Below are 23843 nucleotides of genomic sequence, written 5' to 3'. Positions count from 1 at the left end.
TACAAGTACATACAATATTGCCGCCAGCCATCATTCTAAATAGCAGTATTGTGACACCGTAGGCCTATAGCTCCGTGAAACAGAAAGGTTAAGCTTAACATGAGAAAATGCAGACCAAATAAAAGTAAACATGAATCCATTAAAGCAAAGCTATAGGCTACGACAAGCATTAGCACCACATAATCTGATAGGCAGCCGTGTAGACGTCGCAATTAAAGAACCATGGACAGTGATTAGTAAGTAGTCTAAACTTCGTGAGCGGCTGACGCATTAGATTTTTCTGTGATCCAGAGAAACTGTATTACCCCAGTGGTTGAGCCAGCAGTAGGCTACAACCTTGCTACTGAAAGTTACAGCATTGACCAGCAACATGGTTACTTCCATGGGGATATACTGCTGTTTTACCCATACACAATACCATATTCAAAACTATATATGTAAAGATATCCCTTTCTCGAACTGTCTCTCTATTACATAAATACAGTAAACAGACACGTTCTAGGTTCAAACTCTTTGGCAACTCTTCCTCACTTCCTCTCACTTGTCCCTCATTGATAAGTAGAGGATGGAGGCAGAGAGAGACACAATGGCAGTCTGTCACATCACATCCTCATTAACATCTGGAGCAGAACAGAGAACAACCCAGTTTACACTGGCCATCACGGCCTGAGACATATGAGCACTGGTCTGAGAGAGAGAGAGAGAGAGAGAGTCAAGAGAAGGAGAGAGAGATATAGTCAAGGGAAGGAGAGAGAGAGAGAGAGAGAGAGAGACCTTGGGGGTCAAAGGGAGAAGAGATCACAGTGGCAGAAATGGGCTCAGAGAAAAATAAAGAAGATATTTTTGCTTCCGAACTATCCCACTAACGGAAAACGGTCATGTTTGACTGAACAACCCTCAAAGGTGATCAGTCACCGTTGTTTTGAAGAGAAAATCAATCCTCATCTCATCAACTGCTGCAGGTTAGAGCTTTGGGATTTTCTTTTGGTGTCTGTTGATCTGCTGTGGTCCTCCTAGGGGCAAATGTTCTATGTATCAAACTGTTCTTCAAAAATGCTCTACCACATTATGTAACCATTCTAAATCAGATAATGCTGTTATTCTTTTGCAGGGACAGGGAGGGGGACTTGCTTCATTATGAACTGTGCTGCTATTTTGATACTAACCGCAAGTTGTTTCAGTTGGACGTCTACTATTTATCTGCCAAACAAACAAGGTATGTTTTGTCATTTTCTGAGTATAAAAGTTATTTTAGCTTATGACAGGAGAGTATGGAGAATTGTATCCATCTATTGAATCTGGTCAATTTAGTTAATGAAGGGCACTAGCTATTGGTCAGTGACGTTGCTTAATGATGGCCATAAAATAATTCTAACCCAATGTAATGTATGAGACTTTGATTGTTGAATAATGGAGGAATAATCTTACAAGGAAGCTGTTTTAATTCCCTCAGAAACAAAGAAACTGAAGTATCTGCTTGAGCCTCCTGTTTATGCTGAAGTAACCAGCCCTCGGGGAGGAAATGCCACTTTGCCATGTGTACTGCGATTCAAACCAAGCCATTACAAGGTGAAATGGACAAAACTGGAACCACTTCGTCGTGGAAGCGAGAACATTGTCATGATCACAAACGGTTCAGCCCACAAACCCTATGGCCTGCTTGGGCCACGGGCCTCGCTTCGTAAGGCTCATGCCATGGATGCCTCACTACAACTCAGCAACTTGGAACTAGAAGACGATGGTAGATATCGCTGTGAGCTGATCAACGGTATTGAGGATGAGAGCGTCATCATTACATTGAGGATAGAAGGTAAATTATGATGATTCATGTAACCTTTCTAAACATTTCAAATGTTGTAAAGAAACCTTATGGCTTGCTATTCAGATGAAAATATATTTGAAAAAAAAGAAAGGCAAATCAGACAAAGTTTTTAACATGTTGTGTGACTTAACATCAACATAAAAAGAGACAACTTCTAATTCCTTTTAGGGATGGTGTTTCCATATCAGAGCAAAAATGGCCATTACAAATTCACCTACAAGGAAGCTAAGGAGGCCTGTGCTGAACAGGATGGCACATTGGCCACATTCAAGCAGCTATACAGAGGTATTTAATATTCAATCAGCAAAACATTGACAGTTTACTCTGTACCGTTACTGATGCCATAGAGGTTTATGTACCGCTAACTTTCACAAAGTAAACAGTAACACATTCTTATTGTGTAGCCTGGACAGAGGGTCTGGATTGGTGCAACGCGGGATGGCTCATCGATGGGACAGTCCACTACCCCATCCTGCACCCACGAGCAGAATGTGGGGGGGAGCTGCTACCTGGCATTCGCAGCTATGGCCCCCGGGACAGGATCCGGGACCACTTTGATGCCTTCTGTTTCACCTCTAGAACCACAGGTCAACTGAATGGGTTTTGGTGCTTTGTGAAGCTGTCAAATAGCAATGTCAGTATAGTCTTCATGTGCCAAATTAGTTCCATCCTTTTTCATTTGGGATGCTGCTTACTGAAAATGAATAAAAATGAATTCAATTGGATTTGGGCGATGTGGTACAGTTAAAAATAGTCTGGAACCAACATTTAAACAAACATTAGTAAGGATGCAATTATACTATAGTATTGGCAAAAGACTGTGTTCAGAACAGTCTTAGGTCATTCTGACTGTAAACTTTCCATAGCAACAGGGTGACCTTTGGCGATACATGGGAGTGGGCTCGTTAATGGTCCTGAGAGGATGGGGATGGACAATAAAGGCTGTTGTTCAGGCCCACTTGTAAACAAGTCCATCTGTGGGAAACGAGTTGCCCTTTAGGGACATTAGAACTGTAATCTGAAAATAAAAACCTCAGTGGAAATGTTGAATTATGAAGACAGTGGGTGGTTTTATCATATAGCACGGTTCCCCAATAAGTTTACATTTTGTTCATGTTGGACATAAAAGACTGTACATTTTAATTTAGGAAGTATGTTTGAAAGTATTCCCACCCATAATGGAGGTACAGTTGAAGTTGGAAGTTTACATACACTTAGGTTGGAGTCATTAAAACTCATTTTTCAACCACTCCACCAATTTCTTGTTAACAAACTATAGTTTTGGCAAGTCGGTTAGGACGTCTACTGTGTGCATGACACAAGTCATTTTAATTGTTTACAGACAGATTATTTCACTTATAATTCACTGTATCACAATTCCAGTGGGTTAGAAGTTTACATACACTAAGTTGACTGTGCCTTTAAACAGCTTGGAAAATTCCTGAAAATGATGTCATGGCTTTAGAAGCTTCTGATACACTAATTGACATTTGAGTCAATTGGAGGTGTACCTGTGGATGTATTTCAAGGCCTACCTTCAAACCCAGTGCATCTTTGCTTGACATCATGGGAAAATCAAAAGAAATCAGCCAAGACCTCAGAATTTTTTTTTAGACCTCCACAAGTCTGGTTCCTCATTGGGAATTTTTACAAGGATTAAATATCAGGAATTGTGAAAAACTGAGTTTAAATGTATTTGGCTAAGGTGTATGTAAACTTCTGACTTCAACTGTATGTTATCGTATACAAATGTGGGCAAGGTTTGAAATGATTATGTTTCAGTCAAATGTTATATCTGCTTGGGCTTCTTGCGGTCAATTTGCAGTCTACAAACTATTTGTAATTATTATAATTATGAAAAAATCTGTGGCTGAATCTAGTTGATGATCGCTGCCATATAGGGTGGATACAGCACCATACTTAACTTAAATAACAGTAATGATATTGTTGTGAGTGCATGTCAACACTTCAGATCCAGAATGACTGATACAACAAATGACTTCTTATGCTTTAGCACAGGGATTATCAACTAGATTCAGCAGAGGGACAAATGTTTTTCTTGAGCAGATGGTCAGGGGGGCAGGGACATATTTACAAATAATTTGTAGATTGCAAAAAATGACAGAAAGAAGCCCAAACAGACATAACGTTTGACTAAAACATAATCATTTTAAACCTTGCTTACATTTGTACATGATCACATATATACTTTGGAACAGATTTCCAAAATGAAAATCACTTGGAGCTGATATGCTGGTGTTTTTACAGTCTTTTATGTCCTACAATAAAAAAAATGCTCAAAACTTGGGGGGACAAAGAAAATCACCCTCAGGCCAAATTCGGACCATGGACCGTCAGTTGGGGAACACTGCTTTAGCAGGTTAAAGAACTTGCATTCTCCTTCCTCTCTTCCAGGCTTTGTGTTCTTCGTTGGACAGCCACTCACATTTGGGGAGGCAATGCAGGCATGTAGGGGTGAGGGAGCAGAGTTAGCTCTTGTTGGACAGCTCTATTCGGCCTGGCGTTTCCTGAGCTATGACCGCTGTGATGGAGGTTGGTTGAAGGACGGCAGTGTGCGTTTCCCTATCACCACCCCTAGAGAGCACTGTGGCGGTATTCCCGAGGCTGGGGTGCGCACCTTTGGGTACCCCAACAAGACCCTGCGTCTCTATGGTGCCTACTGCTACAGGTAGCTTTCATGAGACCCATAGCGTGTGGAGCCTACTTCCACTGACTTCATAGATCCAAGATGCAGAACCATTGTGAAGACTACCAGTGACCCCTACAGGTTTCAGTACGTAGGGCTTGCAGATACAGGTAGTCAAAAGGCTAGGAACTGGTTCCTCAACAACGGCAAAAAGATACAAGTAGCACTGCGCTTTTCTGCAATACTACAATATGTTATTACAGGAAACCTCAAAGGCTTAATGCCTTTTTCCATGGGACACATCAACAAAAGCCTGCCACTTTTATGAGCTTTACTGCTACAGGTAACAACTGCTGTACATGTTTTCCTGCGCTTGTGTAACATTTGTTTTATGAACTTTGTTATCCAAGAAGCATTATTCTAGTGTAACAGGATAGTTATTACACAAATTCCTAAAATGCTACTGTTAGCTTCTTAGCTGATGTAAGAGAGTGTGTAAATAGCAGAATGGGAGAAAGTATATACACTGAGCATAACTGTAATACAATAAAATATCTTGACAGAGTATTTGATATGTGGCATGAAAATATCATTCAAATGCAACCATATTCACATGGATAAATACATTGTAATCAATTCCATTTTATTAGATATTTATTTTCTACTCTCCAAAAACTATATTTTTCTTATTTTCATTTAATCCATCTCCTTTTTAATTAGTTGTACAATTAAATGTTTTCTTTCATAACAAGTTCAATATGCAATTGTGCAGTCACAAATGGGATTTATAATTAGCATTATTTGATTACTGTTAAGTTAAACACTACCAACGTACAGTATTACTTCCACTGGAACTAAGACAATGACATCATTGGTGCATGAAAACGGAAATACCATTGTGGACATTTTCACATGTTCTTCCTAGTATCTTAGTGATTACGTTTTTACGAGAGTATAAAAAAACAAACTTTGGATTCTGGCTATTTTCAAGCCAAGTACTTTAAAAGTGGAAATTGGCTTCTAATATTGGGTCCAAAGTTCGTAAGACACCTGATAAAACAAAACACCAGATAAGAGGACATGTGGAGAAAATGCTTTGTGTTGTAGGAATTGAGAAGATATGGATTTTCTTATACAATAGCATACGGAAGTGGACATCTTAATTCTGTTTTTGTGGCAGAGGGTGGGAAAGTGGCTTCGGTTAATGTCAGACCAGCTGAGGTTGAGATTTAGATTGCACTTTACTGAAACTCTCCATCAAAATCTTACTGTACACCCTCATAAACATGTCATAATATATGTTACTCAGTCAAATACAGTAATACAACAGTGTCGTAGCACAGATGGATATCAAAGAATTTCACTAGTCAACAATCACACATCCTTATACAACAAACAAGCCCAATGATGGATGGGACATCTTCGTTAAAGCTCATTCCAATGACAAACTGTACTGTGCAAATTTGATCCATTCCCTCTAATCGTGGCCTTATGTTGGGATGTACTCTTATTGTAAGTGTGATCGATCGGCACTAGGTCCGAGTAACATCAAGTCTGTTGATGTTTTAAATGGGTTTATTCTGGAAAGCGCTGGTGACAGGAATGTGATGACTCGTTCTCAGGGAGAACATTTATTTTACAAGGCTCCACCTTGTTGGAGGGACAAGGTTGGACAGTCTTTGAGTGGAACATAGGATACCAGGGAAGGGGAAGGGGCATATTGAGTTTGATGAGCTTATTAGTTCCACTTGATGTCCCAGAACCCTGAAGTGGCTTTCTCCGTGGCTGTGTCCACCACCTCCACCCCCTCGTTCTGATAGGGTGGCGTTGTGACCTTCTGCTCTCGCTCTGCCAAGTTGGTCAGGGCTGTAAAAACATAGCAGGTACATCATGTCATTATCACAGTAGAGCACAACATAACTTAAGCGAGTCATACAATGATAACATTAGAGACCTATCACACACATCATACATTTATTTTGTTTCATGTCAGTCAATGGAATGAATGTCTGTCCTCACCAGGGTGACAGTTGATCAAAGCCTCCTCCCATTGGCCGTTGGATAGGCACTTAATGACGGGGTTCTGTGTCTGGAGGAATCCTTCTTCACAGTAGTAGCGCACCTTGGAGTTGGTCTCGTAGCGCAGATGCGACTTACCAAACACCTTGGCATTGGCAATGATGGGGGGATGGCCACAGAAAGCTGAACAGAAATAATGCTGTTAGGGGTGCAAATACATTAAAACCATACTGAGAGGTTGAGGACTTCTATGCTACACTACCGTGGTGATTATGGTTGTGTACTCACAGGTGCCCTTCTTGCAGGTGTAGGAGAGGTGGTAGTTACAGGGCACATCGCTCCAGCGCCCCCCGTCATGCCATACCATCACCACACAGTCCTCTCCAGACAGGAAGTAACTGTCCGGCTGGCCCCGGTACCAGTTCTCATACAACTGGCAGAGAAAGATGGGAAGGATGATGAAGAAGTAGAGGAGTTTTAATACTGTTAGTTCACATATACAGTAGCATGAGAAGCAGATCACATACCAGGAGGAGGTTATTTTTGCATCAGGTCTTACAAAACATAAGGGAGGATCTTCTGTATACCAATGGGATACAATCCCAGAGGCACGTTCATGCAAATAACATTATGTTTATGGAGAATCTAGACATATTTTATGGGAACACAGACTATGTGAGACTCACCAGAGGATTCCCGTCAGACCAGCGGAAGTCTCCCTCTATGGTCCTGTCATTCAGTCCCGTCCACTGGTACTCTCTGTACTTATCTAAAGGGAAAGAGAGAGCTCACTGTAACTTTGGGCCTGCAAACACTCGCTCACTAGCAAGTAGGGGCCGCTTTTTACGACTACAGGCCATGGGAAACAACTAAGGAATGCTAGATAATCATCTCCTCCATATTTCCAGACACAATATCAACACCGGCATCAAAGCCCTCCCATGTTTCAGGGTAAAATGAGTGAACGGCAGGTAAGACATGAAAGAAGACAATGTTGCGTCTTCCCTGGACCATACAACCTTTAAACAAATTAATTAATTAGTTTACAAAATATTCCTCACAGATGGTACTGGGCTTACAGAGGGGTCATTACGCATTCAGTTTATGCATTTTAGGACTGTAAGTTCTGTTCACACTGAATGAAGCAATGATAAATAGTTAAATGAACACATTCTCCCATTTAAGTGAATTGAATTACACCTTTTTAACAATCCACGGATGAGGGTTACACAGGTCAAGTTATGCAGAGCACTCGGAGCTGTCTGTTACAAGATCAAATGACATGTTTTCAGGCCCGCTGTACCATTAATGTAGTCCTGTTCCTCAGGGGTCATGACCGAGATCAGGTGACCGCCACACAAACGACAGTGCTGCTCTGCCACCTCCCAGCCCTGGCGCTTGGTGAAATGTTGGTAACAGAAGCCCATGAACTTTTCCCAACCCGGCTCACACACCTCCAGGTCTGACCAACATGAAGAAGAAGAGGTTAGATGCACACAGAGGAGACAAGAATATACATAAGGGGGAGCGATATGTTAATTATTTCAACATTATATTTGAGAACACAAAACATGCAATCTGTTACTGTACCTGTCTGGCACATGTCTCCTCCATAGGTGGGCAAGCAAAGGCACTTGGTTGAAGACCCACTGTCCACACATGTTCCCCCGTTGGAACAAGGATTATCTAGGCAGGCATCTGAGACACAAACGTAGGAGAGGACAAGAATTGGCACCAATGTAAATGCAGTAAAAATATTTTTGAATCTCCTCTATATAGTGTCAATGTAAAGGACAGATATGACAGGATCACTTTATTGTTGATTGACATGGGAATTTCTTTAACTGCCACTGGAGGGAGCCATTATACCAACAGTACTCATCATCACTGACTGACTATAGGCCTACAGTGGCCCGAATGTTCAGCTTATAGAAAATAGAAGTTGACCTTTTCAAGCCCCTGTGCTGAGGAAATTTCAGACATAGGTGACCTTTTCACATGCATATATGAAGTGGAGCACATATGCTTCCATGCTCTTTTTTACCATGCCATTTTGTTAATGCCCCCCATGCAGTCTTTTACATTTTATTTTTAGATCATCACTGTATATGTCTAATAAATGAAAATAACTACTTGAAAATAACTTCCTGAGTCTCATTTTGCCATTGAAAAAATACCAATGAGGTTAATAAAAAAATAAAAAAAATACAGACATTTATGTGTGAGCTTGTTGATACAAATTGAAATATATTTACAAACACAGCCCTGCTTGGCAGATAGGATTGTCTAGACTCTAGAGCCCCTTCAAAGTAAGAGGATACATATGCAAATAAAAGAGGACTGGTCATTGGTCAGAATAATCAGATTGGATTGTGATGTCATGCTGTGGGCCAAAAACTCCCTCCCACCTGAACAGGCTGAAATTCCAGGTATTTTTTTTCTTTCTTAAAAAAAAAAGCTCTTGTACTAAAAGGGAATTATCATCATTTTTACAATTTCAGAGTGTTATTTCGACCTCATAGTGTGGAAATATCATTACATAAAAACAGAAAATCATTTTTTGACTGCACTGCCCCTTTATTTATTTTTGTTTTGGCTCTGTACTCCAGCGCTTTGAAATGATACAATGACTATGAGCGTGCAGACTTTCAGCTTTTATGTCAGGGTATTTTCATACATATCGGGTGAATTTACAGCACTTTTTGTAGATAGTCCCCCCCCCCATTTTAGGCAACCAAATGTATTTGGACAAATTCACGTATGTGTATTCAAGTAGTTGAAAGATTAGTATTTTGGTCCAATATTCCTAGCACACGATGACTAAATACAGTGCATGAAGCTTGTGACTACAAACCTGTTGGATGCATTTGTTTTGGTTGTGTTTCAGATTATTTTGTGCCCAATACAAATGAATGGTGAATAATGTAATGTGTCATTTTGGAGTCACTTGTGTTGGAAATAAGAATAGAATATGTTTCAAAACACTTTTGGAGGGGGATGTTATCTATGCCTCCGTAACTTCCTCAGTCATCATCATTCACGATTCATTCATGGTTATCCGTAATCATGGCAGCATCCACATGAATGTAGAAGTGTTTAGGATGTCATAGTCATTGTATCATTTCAAATCCAAAGTGCTGGAGTAGAGCCAAAAGAAAAACAAAAATTGTCACTGTACGAATGAATACCTTTGGAGGCCACTGCATATTATGTTCCCAATCCTTTGCTGCTATAAACAGAGACAGCTCTCCCTGCTGTGTGTTTACCTCCAACCGAAACGATGATAATCCCCTTCTTTTGCCGAGTCAGTTGTTTACTCTGACTGCCATGTGATAGCAATTTTCTTTTTTTTAACTTTCTAATGACTAAGCAGAGTGGGGGAGGCATGAGACCATAAAATAAATACAAGAGTCAAGTGAGTAATTTAAGGTGAGGTATAATGTAGAAAGTATGCAATTATGATTTGCATTAACACATGCATTCAAATAACTGTCATGGTTTGAGTTGCATTGAACGTTACCTGAAATGTTCCCAAATCTTGGAGTAGTAGAAGTGGTAATCAGTTTCTCCTCATCAACGTCCTCTGGATATAGGGGTGCTGCCGTCGTAGTCTGGTCATCGTAGTCCTCTGTGGTGGGCGTCGGGCTGGGGGTCTCTTCAGGCTCCTCAGTGGGTGGAGTGATGGAGTCAGGGTCCTCCGTGACTGAGGTCTCCCCACTGTACTCCAGATCTGCATCGGCCCGGGACTCCTGGGGTACGGTGGGGGAGGGCACGGGGGTCTGGTACAAATCAGGGAGCAGCGTGATCTCCATGTCAGTAGAGGGCGCATCTGTGCTCGACTCAGGCTCGCTTTCATCTGTGCTATTGACAGTTGTGCCATTGATGGGAGTGACAGTTTCATTCATGTATGGGACCTCTGGTTCAAGGATCCGTGAGCTTTCTCCAGATTCAGCAGATGCAGAGTGCTCCTCGCCAGTAGAGCCGGACTCTACTCCCTCTTGGCCACTCACCTCCTGGTCACTGTCCTCATCTCCACTCACCTCCTGACCACTCTCCTCATCTCCACTCGCCTCCTGACCACTCTCCTCGTCTCCACTCGCCTCCTGACCACTCTTCTCGTCTCCACTCGCCTCCTGACCACTCTTCTCGTCTCCACTCGCCTCCTGACCACTCTTCTCGTCTCCACTCGCCTCCTGACCACTCTTCTCGTCTCCACTCGCCTCCTGACCACTCTCCTCATCTCCACTCGCCTCCTGACCACTCTCCTCATCTCCACTCGCCTCCTGACCACTCTTCTCGTCTCCACTCACCTCCTGACCACTCTTCTCGTCTCCACTCACCTCCTGACCATTCTCCTCATCTCCACTCACCTCCTGACCACTCTCCTCATCTCCACTCGCCTCCTGACCACTCTTCTCGTCTCCACTCACCTCCTGACCACTCTTCTCGTCTCCACTCACCTCCTGACCACTCTCCTCATCTCCACTCACCTCCTGACCACTCTCCTCGTCTCCACTCGCCTCCTGACCACTCTTCTCGTCTCCACTCCCCTCCTGACCACTCTTCTCGTCTCCACTCACCTCCTGACCACTCTCCTCATCTCCACTCACCTCCTGACCACTCTGCTCGTCTCCACTCGCCTCCTGACCACTCTTCTCGTCTCCACTCACCTCCTGACCATTCTTCTCATCTCCACTCACCTCCTGACCATTCTCCTCATCTCCACTCACCTCCTGACCACTCTTCTCGTCTCCACTCACCTCCTGACCACTCTCCTCATCTCCACTCACCTCCTGACCACTCTCCTTGTCTCCACTCACCTCCTGACCACTCTTCTCGTCTCCACTCACCTCCTGACCACTCTCCTCTTCTCCACTCACCTCCTGACCATTCTGCTCATCTCCACTCCCCTCCTCACCAAAAGCTGTCTCTGGGGTAGTAGTTTCGACTACTTCTGGGATTTCACCCAACCCCTCTTGCTCCACCTTCTCCAGCCCTTCCTCCAGGGGATTAAACCCAGATGGAACGCTGGATTCTGGGATGAAGGTTATGAAGTCACCTGGGGAGCTAGCCTCTGCTTCCACGGATTGCTGGGTCAGGGGGGAATAGGTAATAGGTTTGGGGGATGTCAAGAGGGTAACGTCAAGCATTCCCTCGTGGACCCCAGAGGCTTCACTAGAGCCAGTGTCATAAGTAACTGTGAGGACTTTGTCAGTTGGAACTGAACCCAGGTCAGTGGAGCCCATGGAAACCTCTGGTAATGAGTCCACTGTGCCTCCTGCCTCCTGCTCCACATGCTCATCTAGGGTAGAGGAGTCGGGTGACGTGACACCAGACTGCTCCTGAGTGGGGTCAAAAGCTGCCAGGAAACAGATCACAAACATTATTCAAGCCTACAGTTAGTGTAACCCTGTCCACACTTGAGTGTTCAGCTCTTAATAATAAAAAATGTTACCACACATTACATATGCACAGATGTTTTCATGTAATTTAATAAAGAGAGTTGCAGTCTATATACGGGGCGTCAGGTAGCTTAGCGGTTAGAGCGTTGGACTAGTAACCGAAAGGTTGCAAAATCGATTCCCCGAACTGACAACGTAAACATCTGTAATTCTGCCCCTGAACAAGGGAGTTAACCCACTGTTCCTAGGCCGTCATTGAAAACAATAATTTGTTCTTAACTGACTTGCCTAGTTAAATCAACGTAAAATATCAAATAAATACTGTACAAGCTTCGAGTAATTTATTGGGTAAACCACCAATGTTCGGGCATCACTGTGCCTTCTTCTCGGGCATCACTGTGCCTTCTTCAAGGTAATGTCATGAATGCTTGAACCAGGTTATGTAGACATTCACATTCGAGCATTCATGACATTACCCTGAAGAAGGCACAGTGATGCTGAAATGTTGGTGGTTTATCAAATAAATTACTGGGAGCTTGTATATAGAGTGTGTGACTCTCTTTTTATTTAATTTTTAATAGCCTACAATTTTATAGCTTTTTATAGAATAACATCTGACTGCTGGCTTGGCTCTGAAGCTAAGCAGGGTTGGTCCTGGTCGGTCCCTGGATGGGAGAACAGATGCTGCTGGAAGTGGTGTTGGAGGGCCAGTAGGAGGCACGCTTTCCTCTGGTCTAAAAAATATCCCAATGCCCCAGGGCAGTGATTGGGGACATTGCCCTGTGTAGGGTGCTGTCTTTCGGATGGGACATTAAATGGTTGTCTTGACTACCTGTGGTCACTAAAGATCCCATGGCACTTATCGTAAGAGTAGGGGTGTTAACCCCAGTGGTTAAATTCCCAATCTGGCCCTCATACCATCATGGTCACCATATCATCCCCAGCTTCCAATTGGCTAATTCATCCCCCTCCTCTCCCGTGTAACTATACCCCAGGTCGTTGTTGTAAATGAGAATGTGTTCTCAGTCAACTTACCTGGTAAAATAAAGGTTAGATAAATGTATGAATACAATTTACACGCCATTAGTCAGCACCTCTATCACCTTTTTTAGGGGTGCACCAGCTCATGCTTTTTATGTCATTCAATACCATTAAATACACATCTGAATATTTACTGCACTAAATCTTCAGTACATTACATAATTAAAAGTGTTTAAAAAAAATAGCCCTTTTGCACAGAAAGGCTTCTCTATGGACTCACCATATTCAGAGGTCAGTTCATAGGGGTCCATCTCCACTGGGCTTAGGGTAGCCAGGTCTCCTGACTCAGCAGTAGCAGAGCCACTGTTCTCCCCTGTCTGGAGGACCAATGAGTCCAGTGATGTGGTATGCTCCTCAGGGAGAAGGACACTGGCACTGTGGTCCACAGAGTTGGTACGCCGGTATTCAGGTGTGTTCTCCCAGTATGGAGGCTGAGTGGTGGACTGGTCAGGGAAGAGCTCCGTTTCCTCGTGAGGTGAAGTGGAAGATACAGATGTCTCCTCAACACCCGCAGCGATGGCTCCCTCAGGCCTGATGGACCCTCCTGAGAGGTCGTAAGAGGTGCTTGGGTAGACCGAGTCTGTGTCTGTGACATGCTCCTGGATGACATGCTCATCTCCGGAGTGGTCGTCCTCAGGAGGTGTGGGCAGCCCACTTTCCAGTTGCTCCTCTGGAGAGCTGTCATGACTAGTAGTGGCTTCAACTCCTGATACATTGTAGCCTGCGGTCTCAGAGGTAAAAGTGTAGTGTTCGGTCTCCTGGGTGATCCCTGTTTGCAGATGGCTGTCCTCTGAAATACCATACTGAGACTCACCACTCTCAGGGGTTGTGCCAGGCATGGGCTGTGGATCACTGGACCTGTCCACCTCCTCATACCCTGTGGTGGGCACGGGGGCCTCCAGAGCAGTCCCTGGAACACCCTCTATTGAGAGCTCTCCTGATTCCACGTTTGACTCTGACAAGGGCTGGTAGGGATCGGGGCTACTAATGTTGTCTTTATGAGCAGTTGTAAGATCACCTGAGTCATAATTTGTCTCGCGAGAAGGTGGATACAGTGTTGGGTTTGCGTTCAGCTCATCATAGGGTGTGACTGGGTAGTTTAAGTCTACATTTGCCCCCTCAGGGGCAGGCTGATATGTTTCTGGGTTGCTGACATCTTTCACCGGCTGCCAGGTGTCCTCTGTGGGCTCCAGGTCTTGGGGGAAGGATGTGGGGGTGAATGGGTCTTGGGGTTCAACCGGAAAGGGTAGCTCCTTGTGATAGACTACAGTAGGGTCCTGGCCATCGACGGCCCCCTGCTCCTCTCCAGGCTGGTCTGGGTACTGCTCCCCAGGAACAACCCCCAGTTCCTCTCCGTGCTGCCCAGGCACAGCCCCTTGCTCCTCTCCATCCTCCTTGGTGTATGCCTCCTCAGTAACAGCCCCCTGCTCCGCTCCGTGTTCTCCAGGAACAAACCCCTGTTCTTCTCCGTGCTCCCCAGGGACAGCCACCTGCTCTGGGTACTGCTCCCTAGGGACAGCCACCTGCTCTGGGTACTGCTCCCCAGGGACAGCCCCCTGCTCTGGGTACTGCTCTCCAGTGACAGCCCTGTGCTCTGGGTACTGCTCCCCAGGGACAGCCCTCTGCTCTGGGTACTGCTCCCCAGGGACAGCCCTCTGCTCTGGGTACTGCTCTCCAGGGACAGCCCTCTGCTCTGGGTACTGCTCCCCAGGGACAGCCCTCTGCTCTGGGTACTGCTCTCCAGGGACAGCCCTCTGCTCTGGGTACTGCTCCCCAGGGACAGCCCCTTGCTCCTCTATATGCACTGATGCGTGCTGCTCCTTTGGAACAAGGATGGCAGACAGGGAGCCCTGAGCTTCTTTGCTCACCACCTGCTCTGTCACCTGACCCAGGCTGAATTCCTCCAGAGGCTCAGACAGCGTCACAATGTCCTGGCCGATGTCCTCTGGCTCTGTAGCCAGGTAATCATGGGGAGATTCGGTGTGAGTGTTGCTGTTGCCTGTCAGATGCAAGGGCAATGCATAAAAGTTAGGCCAGAGGATGACTTAGAATACAGTAGGAACTGAGTTTGGATGCCACTACTGAAGCCCAGTATAACATCAATACCTATGCTTTCGAAAGCTCTTACCTCGGAAGCAGTAAGTGTCGTGGCGAGTGTGTGCCTCTGGAAAGCCTGTCTGGTTCAAATGGCGATAGACAGTCCTGACCCCAGGCTCCCCTCCACCACAACGCTCCCTGGGAGTGACAATGGGGTAGCGTACACTCCCATCAGCCAACCACCCCGGGCTGCAGGCGTTCAGTCCGTCATTCCAGGCTGCATACAGCTGACCTGTGGTAGCCAGCTCCGCTCCCTGAGCCAGACAATAGGCCTTAGCTTCCCACAGGGTGAAACTTCGAGGGGAAGAGCCATGGAACACTTCCCCTGTAGACATGGAGGGAGAAATCAGATTGTGATGATCTGCACTTGATCAAATTCATGAAACACTCCAATAAATAACAGATTTTCTTACCCTCTATGTTCTCCACATAACAGTATACATCGTACAGCTCATCATGTTCCAGCAGCCCATAGTTCCTCACTCCAGGATGCCCGTCCATGTCTCCAAAACATCCCTCTCGTGGCATCTGGATGGGATATCTGTGAAGAAGAGTGTTGATACCACATAGTGTTAAACAACTGTTATAACAAGGGGGGAAGCCTATTGAAGTGGATGAAAGCATCTCTCTATCTGTGTCCACTTGATATGAGAGAACATTTACAGTAGTCTTTTATCTGCCTGGCCCTTACCTCACTGAGTGGTCTGAGAGCCAGCCCGCATCACACTGCTCATAGCCACTGTGGTAGGCTGCCAAGAGCTGCTCTGGGGTGGCGATGTGAGCCCCGATCTCTTCACAGGCGTCCTGGGCCTGCGCAAAGGTAAATGCATAGCGACTGGAAGCATCCCGGTAGTGGAACACCACCCCTGTTGAAGGTCCACAGTCTTGGCGTTATTTCAGATTCAGTATTTTGTGTGAACTACAGCTACATTCACAAGGGAAGGCTATATCTGATTTATTATGTTACAAACTGCTCTGGTCAGGCAATCCATAATCTATTACTTGCTGGGTGCATAGGGTGGGACAACCAATTCATCTCAGCAGAATTTGTATGACATTATAAAGGTACAGAAATGTACAATAAGTGTACAGAACAGCCTAAAGAACACATTCCTAATATCGGGTTGCACCAGAACAGCCTAATTTCGTCGGGCCATGGACTCTACAAGGTGTCGAAAGCATTCCACAGGGGTTCAGGCCCAAGTACACACGGGAAACTGTTGAGCGTGAAAAACCCAGCAGCGTTGCTGTTCTTGACACAAACCGGTGCACCTGGCACCTACTACCATACCCCGTTCAAAGCCACTTAAGTCTTTTGTCTTGCCCATTCACCCTCTGAATGGCACAGATAAACAATCCATGTCTCAATTGTATCAAGGCTTAAAAGTCCTCCTATAACCCCTTCATCTACACTAATTGAAGTTGATTTAACAAGTGAATTCATTATTAAATTCACAAGCCACAAGCCTTGACACACGCACTCCTGAGTTGTTACTGTCACGGGTCAGGAACTCTGGCTTATCCCCTACATCTACGACATCAAACCCTGGCCTCACCTTTGACCTTGACCTGAGCCACATCGTCGGCATCCTCCAGGCCCTGCTGCACCTCACAGCGGTAGAAGCCAGAGTCGTTGTACTGCAGGCCCTCCAGCCTCAGGGTGAGGTCGGCTGGGGAGGAGACGTAATGGAGCAGGGAGGCTCGGTCCTTGTAGTCCTCGCTGACCTTCACCCTGTCCCCTCGGGCCACCAGGATCTCAGTCTCGTGTCCCTGGGACAGCACACTCCACTTGACCCTGGGTAGGGAGAGTACGGCGTGGCGGCCATTCGTGTTGGGGGGCGGGTAAGACAGAGACACCAGGCAAGGTAGGGTAAGAGAGCCCCCCAAGACGGCAGATAAGACAGGGGTCGTAGGGATGGTCACCTGTAGGAGTCTGGAGTCATCTGGAGAGTGCAGAATGAAGGGGTTCAATTGCTGACTTTATACAGTCAAAAAGTTCACAGTTTGGGGGGAGGGGGGGGGGGCATCTCAGGTTGCAGTTAATGTTATTTGTTAAAGTCTGGAACCCATTCAAAAGTATTGCCAGTTGCCACTTGCCATCATGGTGTTGTTGACACAAATACCGGATGAGACACACCTGGGCACATCAGTTAACCTTGATTTCTGCTTCTAAAGTCACACCTTCTAAAATTGTTTCCAGAGTGTGTGTGTCAGCAAAAACTATGAATGATCGGGGAGTCACTAAAAAATGCCCCTATACCCTTAGAAGTCAAAGCTCATAGATAATTGAATGGATGTCAGTATAGCCGGGGCTGACGGGGTAGTCACGCACCTGAGGCTTGGCTGGGGGTAGAGGAGGACGGTAGGGCGAGCGGACAGATGGCACACAGCAGCAAAGACAGGAGCATCTCCAATCTGCAATAGAGAGAAAAAGAGAGGTGGCGGGGGAGAGAGACAAAGAGAGAAAGACATTATCATTATAGTGACAGCTTAATAGACAAATGGAGAAGTGCTGTAGAGAAAGTGAGAAGAGGCAAAGAGGTAGGGATGACTCCCTCAATAACTCTCAGAGGGTCCTGCGGCCTCTTTGGATACCTAGAGACAAGATTAAAAAATATATATATACAAATATTGATTCATGCTTACAGTCATTCATCAACCTCAGAGTATATTACTAGACAGTGGCAAGTGGCCAGCTTTCACCAACCACCTCAGCCTCTACGACCGTAAAGTAAAAGCCGTGGCTAAGACATCAGCGCTGTCATTTAGCAGAGACTTTGAGAACGGATAGGATGGTGTGTTAATCCATCACATGGATCACTGATCAAGCTGAAGTCCCTTTGAAATAACAAATATTCATTCTTCATTTTGACAAATTGATTTGTATGACAAGTGTGAGGGATTGTTCTTTAGTTCTGCAGAATTTTGTTGAGCTTCCAATAAGTTAATTGATGAGATTATGGATATGTGTTTGTGGGGTATTGTGTTTTTACATGTGTATATACATTTCTTTAAGTCAAGTGTGTCATTAGTCAGATAGTGTGTGTGTGTGTGTGTGTGTGTGTGTGTGTGTGTGTGTGTGTGTGTGTGTGTGTGTGTGTGTGTGTGTGTGTGTGTGTGTGTGTGTGTGTGTGTGTGTGTGTGTGTGTGTGTGTGTGTGTGTGTGTGTGTCTGTCGATAAAGTATGTGCCTTTCTGCATCAGTCAACTAGAGTGTGTTAGAGAGTAACTGTCTGTGTGGCCTTGGTGTTATCCAGCTGGCATGAGTCAGCCTTTGGGAGCTCTCGAGTGTGAGCAGAATTCTGATGTCCCCCAAATCCCCCCAGGATGGCATGGCACAAAGCCCTTTCTCCAACTCCACAGCTTTATCATCATTATATCCCTTTTAGCAACCTAAATGTTAAACCCCAACCACCCCCACCCCATCAACATTACCTACACACCAAAGACACACAGACATAGCTACACATTTTCCCCACTGACTCGATAGGACCGCCACATTACCCATTCTGAGCAGGCCGGTGTATTCAAATAAGCAGTGTGTTTCTTAGAGGGTGCAAAAATGTATAAATGAATAGAGTCGTCGTCCCCCCCCCCCCCCCCCACAGGATGTGTTGGTGAATGAACTACGCAGTCCTGCTGCAAACCCAGTGCACTGGGTGCTTTAGTGATCACTTTCTAACAGTTAGAGAATCTACACTGGGTGCTTTAGTGATCACTTTCTAACAGTTAGAGAATCTACACTGGGTGCTTTAGTGATCACTTTCTAACAGTTAGAGAATCTACACTGGGTGGACAAAACATTAAGAACACCTTCCTATTATTGATCAGACCCCTTTTGCCCTCCGAGCAGCCTCAATTCGCCAGGTCATGGACTCTACAAGGTGTCAAAAGCGTTCCAAGTTGGCTGGATGTCCTTTGGGTGGTGGACCATTCTTCATACACATGGGAAACTGTTGAGCATGAATAACCCAGCAGCGTTGCCGTTCTTGACACAAACCGGTGAGCCTGGCACCTACTACCATACCCCGTTCAAAGGCACTTAAATCTTTTGTCTTGCCCATTCACCCTTTGTATGGCACATATACACAATCCATGTCTTCATTTTCTCACGGCTTAAAAAGCCTCCTTTAATTAACTTGTCTCCTCCTCTTCATCTACACTGATTGTCTACACATCAATGTGGGATCATAGCTTTCACCTGGATTCGCCTGGTCAGTCTATGTCATGGCCAGAACAGGCGTTCTTAATGTTTTGTACACTACAGTACATTGCCTTTATTCAAATGCAAGTCTAACTTCGGCCATATAATCAGTGTGAATTCTTTATTCAACCTAAACTATCTAGTACTGTAGGTGGCATTCATGTATCATCAGGCCAATTATCTTTAGAATTATTCTATCTGCAGATATATCCCTATAATTCAAATGTCTTGATGTCCTAAAGTTTGACTTAGGAGGAAGTGATGATTCTGCTATATGGAGAAGCAGGAGGAAATGTCTACTGACAGCCCACGGTAGATTAAGCCGACTAACTGTAAAAGTCACATCCAGACCCTTTAATCATTTTTACAAGCTATTTTACAAGCAACCAGTGACGAGGTTAGAGGAAGAGAATCTCAACCTATACACTACATTGCCTGTCTGGATTGTTGTAAATAAAACAATCACGCACAAAAACCATGGGGAAAACAGAGGGTTAAATAATGAACATGTAATTGGGGAATTGAAACCCGATGTGTAAAACAAAGACAAAACAAATGGAAAATGAAAAATGGGATCGGCGATGGCTAGAAGGCCGGTGACGTCGACCGCCGAACACCGCCCGAACAAGAAGAGGGACCGACTTCGGCGGAAGTCGTGACACTCTGATAATACAGTGGAGATTAGTGGTGAAGATAGAAGTTGGTAAATTGCACATGAACAAAACTGTCTCGAACCTGTGAAGAAAATCATTGGGTAAATCATCCACATCATAACTGTCAGTTGAAATGAAATTGGGGAGCTGATAGATCTGTGGCAGTATCCATAACAGTAGATGGAGAGAATGTGGACAAGCAAATGAACTGTCACACTGGCAGCCTTCCCTCTCCTACTTGTCTCAGCTCCAGTTTCCAGGAAAATTAAGTATTTTTTGTCCGGTTCCTCAATTACCCTCCATTCAATCTTCCTCAATCCTATGACTGTTAATTAGGTATATAAGCAGACAGCACTGATATGTATTAATTTCCCCCAACACCCAAACCATCCCCACCCCCCAATATCCACACACACACTAGCGCTGGGACAATAAACCCCAAAATGATCGATACAGACCGAACCAACCATTTATCAAGGGCATTTTACTGATATCGATAATAATGAGTAGCCTTTACTAGAGGAATGTGAAGTTTGAAATGAAACGGGACAATGGTAGCCACAACATTCAAAAAGGTATAAGTAGTTTTAAGTGTAATATAAAAAAGTAACTTGTAAACTTATCGTTCAACTTATTATTATCATGATAATTCAGTAAATGTATCATGATATGGATTTTTGTTCATATCGCCAAACACACACACACACACACACACACACACACACACACAGTAGTTTTCTTCCCTGCTGTGTTGGGCACATGGCCCTTAGCCATGACACATTTCCATACTCCAAGGAGAGAGGGAGAGGGCTTCCTCTGGGGGGAAAGAGAGGGGGGGGGGGGGGAGACGCATCCCAGGCAACCTCAGAAGTGCTTAGATGTGCATCACAAGTGGCTGGAATAACCAATGACTTCACCTTGGTCTGACCAAGAAAGGTCATTTCAGGCTGAAGGACTGCAGTATACAGTGTTGGTGATGGGGATGATGGTGGTGGGAAGGGGGAAGTGTGTGGGTGTGTAAGTACCTCTGTAAGTGGACTTATACTTTCTTGGACTGATTCAATGAGGGTTAGTAACAGATTATTTCTCTTTTGGCTTAAGTAATGGTTTGATACATCACTCTCTATGGTCAAATAGAATGAGATACCGTAAACACGAACACAGACACCTGGCCCACACAGCCTCTCTCCTCTGTAGCTTATCGAACACCAGCTGTCCTAGTCATTACTTTCGTATAGTTCCCAAATCTGAGTGACTCCCCCTCCTTTCATGGAAATGGCACCGACCACCACCGTTGCCAGTCTGCCACCCTCCATTACCCGGCCTCATTCCACCCCACCACCACGCCCATACTCCAATCCTGCCTCGTGCTACCTCGAATGACTCCATCTGCCCATCTCTAGGGGCAACCCATACCCCCTCACAGGCCCAGGCTGGTAGGAAGCAAAAAAAAGGGGGGGGGGGGGGGAATGAGAAAGAAAGGGGCTATGAGAGAGTGCACTAAGAGGGGAAAGAGAGAGAGAGAGAGAGATAGAGAGAGAGAGAGAGAAAGTCAACAGGAAGGAAGCTTTGGTGTGATTGAGCAGTGCCCCTCCGGCAGGGCAGGACACAACAGAAGGCCCAGCTGAGGAGTGACATTAGCCATATTGCTATTAGCTTTAGCCGTTAGCCACTCCAGCCAAAGGGACTGACTCATGGAGGTGGGTGGGGGGGGGGGGGGGGGCCTTGGCCAATTTGTAGCCTGTGCCACGGGCTGATTAGGCAGAAATGTAGGGCTTCTGAGCGCTTAAAGGGCTTATGGGAGACTGTCAAGGCAAACTGTGGCAACACTCACAGCAGTACACCAAATCAGTCCACTCTCGTCAGTCAACAGCACGAAGATGGTGCAATGACCTATTTAGAAACCAGTGATCTCATATTTGCAATAGACAGTCATATTTGCAAGGTTAGTCAAACTGAGAAGGATAACCCAGATACCATAGCATCAAAGTGTCTGTCTTGACAGTCAGGCTGCAAGGAGGATATAGCTACTTGATCGTACATAGGAACATGATTAAGAGACCGGTAACGTTAGGCTGACAACTAGGGCATTATCCATCCCTGTTAAAACTCAGCTAAGTGTCGTCAAAGTGCACCTTTTATTTTTATTTGCCTCTACTTTCTTCATGGAAGAGATAATAATAATGGTCCTGTGAGGCTCAGTTGGCAGAGCATGGTGCTTGCTAAGCCAAGGTTTGTGGGTTTGATTCCCATAGGGGCCACACACGAAAATACAGTATATGACTCTAAGTCGCTTTGGATAAAAGTGTCTGCTAAATGGCATATACTATGACACAGACCTCCTTTTCGTTTTTCCGGTGACTGGTTGGCTGAATATTTAAATATAAAAACTATAATAGTTTCAAGCTCACAAATAGAAGTTAATTATTCTGTTTCTTGGACAGCAGAGTGGTCATGCACTCACCCTGCCCTCTCTCTCTCCCTCCACTCCATGCAGTAGAGTCCACTTGGGTAGGGCATGCGTGTCACTCCCTCTGCTCACCTCACACCCCTCTTCATATTTCAGGGAGCTCCTCATGGCTGTCCCTACCTGGGGCTTGAGTGATGAGCACATCCAGGGGCTGGGCATTGGGGGGGCTCTCTCACACGTAAACGTTTACAGTTCCACTTTTCCATGTAAAAGTACAAGGCGTGTTCATACACACTGTATCAGAAAGGTCCTGCTTGGGGCATAGTACTAAACTAGGTCAACGTACTGTATGGGTCGATGTTAGCTCTTTTAAAATGATACAACATCAACTTAGAAACAGAGGTGTTGCTAAATCAACACTGAGATGTCATGAAATAGCCTATACATTGTAAGTGCCCCTTACTATGAAGAAAACTAGCCAAATAGGTATGCTGACTGTGAGAGGTGTAGAGCAATTAGCTACCTGTTCCAACGTAACTATCACTTGCCATTCCACAAAACATCTGTGTTAGCCCACTCAAATATCAACTGGCATCAAAAGGTCCAAGCCTTTGAGGGGCAGTTGTTCCCCGGGCTGGATGTCGATTAAGGCAGCTCCCTGCAAAATATGCTGTATTCCCTGTCACAGAATGTCCATATGTAGCCAGTTTGGAGTACAGTACAACTTGTATTTCTATAGGTACAAGTAGGCCTAGAACAACAGTGTGCATTGCCCCATGCGATTTACTTAATAAAATCAGTTTGGAGTGAATCCTTACACAGCACTGTAGCAGGTACAATCTGTCTGGATCCTGCTTAACTGTGCTCAGCAAATAATGCATCAGGAAAATATTATTTTACATTGAATACTTGAGATTGTGGGTTCGTGGTAAGTCAAAATAACTTTATATCAAAATAAACGTCCATAAAATTGTCATTTTGACCTACAGAATAGCAATAACAGTAGGCTAAAAGAGGTGATAGAAAATACTTAATTATATATTTTTGACGAAAAATATAGGCTATATTGTTTAAAACGTTTTTCGAAAATGTCTCTAAATAGCTAGAATTATGGCAAAATGTATTGAGCATGTTATGTTTGATTTACACAACGAAAAAACATTTGTTGGCTAATTCATGAACAAAACGTGTTATTTTGCGACAGAAATGTATGCTTATATTTATCAAGGACATGCCAAAGATATATGATTTACAAATCCATCACCTACCTCATTTAAACGACCCTCTCAAAGTATCCTTTCTGCGGACCTCTGTATTTTGAAGCAGACTCGACAAGTGCAACTTCTAATAATAATTTTTCCACCAAATTTGAATGAAATTAGACAATGGGTTGTCAGGTACGAGGATTCCCTAAGTTGAATTGAAAAAGCTAAAGAACGACTTGAGCTCCGTCCGCCAGCGAAGGAAGCAAAGTAAAGAGGGATTGGGGGGCAGAGAATTATGCACACCAAAATCTTGAACAGCCCACTTTCTTCCTACGACCAAGAAC

At 44.8% G+C, this 23843-nt stretch overlaps 2 protein-coding genes across 2 annotated transcripts; one reads left to right on the top strand and one right to left on the bottom strand.

The window, feature by feature from the left end:
• Window positions 1-550: 550 nt before the first annotated feature.
• Window positions 551-5036, top strand: LOC110514815 (hyaluronan and proteoglycan link protein 2). Its single transcript, XM_021594003.3, has 6 exons — window positions 551-962; window positions 1112-1216; window positions 1454-1810; window positions 1991-2107; window positions 2227-2409; window positions 4238-5036. The coding sequence occupies exons 2-6, from the start codon at window positions 1138-1140 to the stop codon at window positions 4513-4515; spliced, it is 1014 nt and encodes a 337-aa protein (XP_021449678.2). The 5' UTR covers window positions 551-962; window positions 1112-1137; the 3' UTR covers window positions 4516-5036.
• A 55-nt stretch (window positions 5037-5091) lies between these two features.
• On the bottom strand, window positions 5092-23843 carry LOC110503942 (uncharacterized). The gene is made up of 14 exons (XM_036972687.2): window positions 23563-23843; window positions 17361-17443; window positions 16585-16971; window positions 15720-15894; window positions 15442-15569; window positions 15060-15353; window positions 13152-14930; window positions 10009-11847; window positions 8079-8186; window positions 7792-7950; window positions 7175-7257; window positions 6777-6921; window positions 6489-6671; window positions 5092-6335 (listed from the first exon to the last, which is right to left on the bottom strand). The coding sequence occupies exons 1-14, from the start codon at window positions 23565-23567 to the stop codon at window positions 6208-6210; spliced, it is 5496 nt and encodes a 1831-aa protein (XP_036828582.2). The 5' UTR covers window positions 23568-23843; the 3' UTR covers window positions 5092-6207.

The sequence above is a fragment of the Oncorhynchus mykiss genome, chromosome 3, assembly GCF_057628025.1.
Source record: "Oncorhynchus mykiss isolate SJ-2025 chromosome 3, ASM5762802v1, whole genome shotgun sequence".
Lineage (NCBI taxonomy): Eukaryota > Metazoa > Chordata > Actinopteri > Salmoniformes > Salmonidae > Oncorhynchus > Oncorhynchus mykiss.
This window is presented reverse-complemented; position numbering and strand designations above follow the sequence as displayed.

Excerpts from the sequence above, each read along its gene's own strand:
- LOC110514815 (XM_021594003.3), top strand. The coding sequence starts at position 1,138 with ATGAACTGTGCTGCTATTTTGATACTAACCGCAAGTTGTTTCAGTTGG. Across the intron at positions 1,811-1,990 it reads CATTACATTGAGGATAGAAG|GGATGGTGTTTCCATATCAG; the intron begins GTAAATTATGAT and ends AATTCCTTTTAG. Across the intron at positions 2,108-2,226 it reads ATTCAAGCAGCTATACAGAG|CCTGGACAGAGGGTCTGGAT; the intron begins GTATTTAATATT and ends CTTATTGTGTAG.
- LOC110503942 (XM_036972687.2), bottom strand. Across the intron at positions 16,972-17,360 it reads TACCCCCAGCCAAGCCTCAG|ATGACTCCAGACTCCTACAG; the intron begins GTGCGTGACTAC and ends TGCACTCTCCAG. Across the intron at positions 6,922-7,174 it reads GGTCTGACGGGAATCCTCTG|TTGTATGAGAACTGGTACCG; the intron begins GTGAGTCTCACA and ends TTTCTCTGCCAG.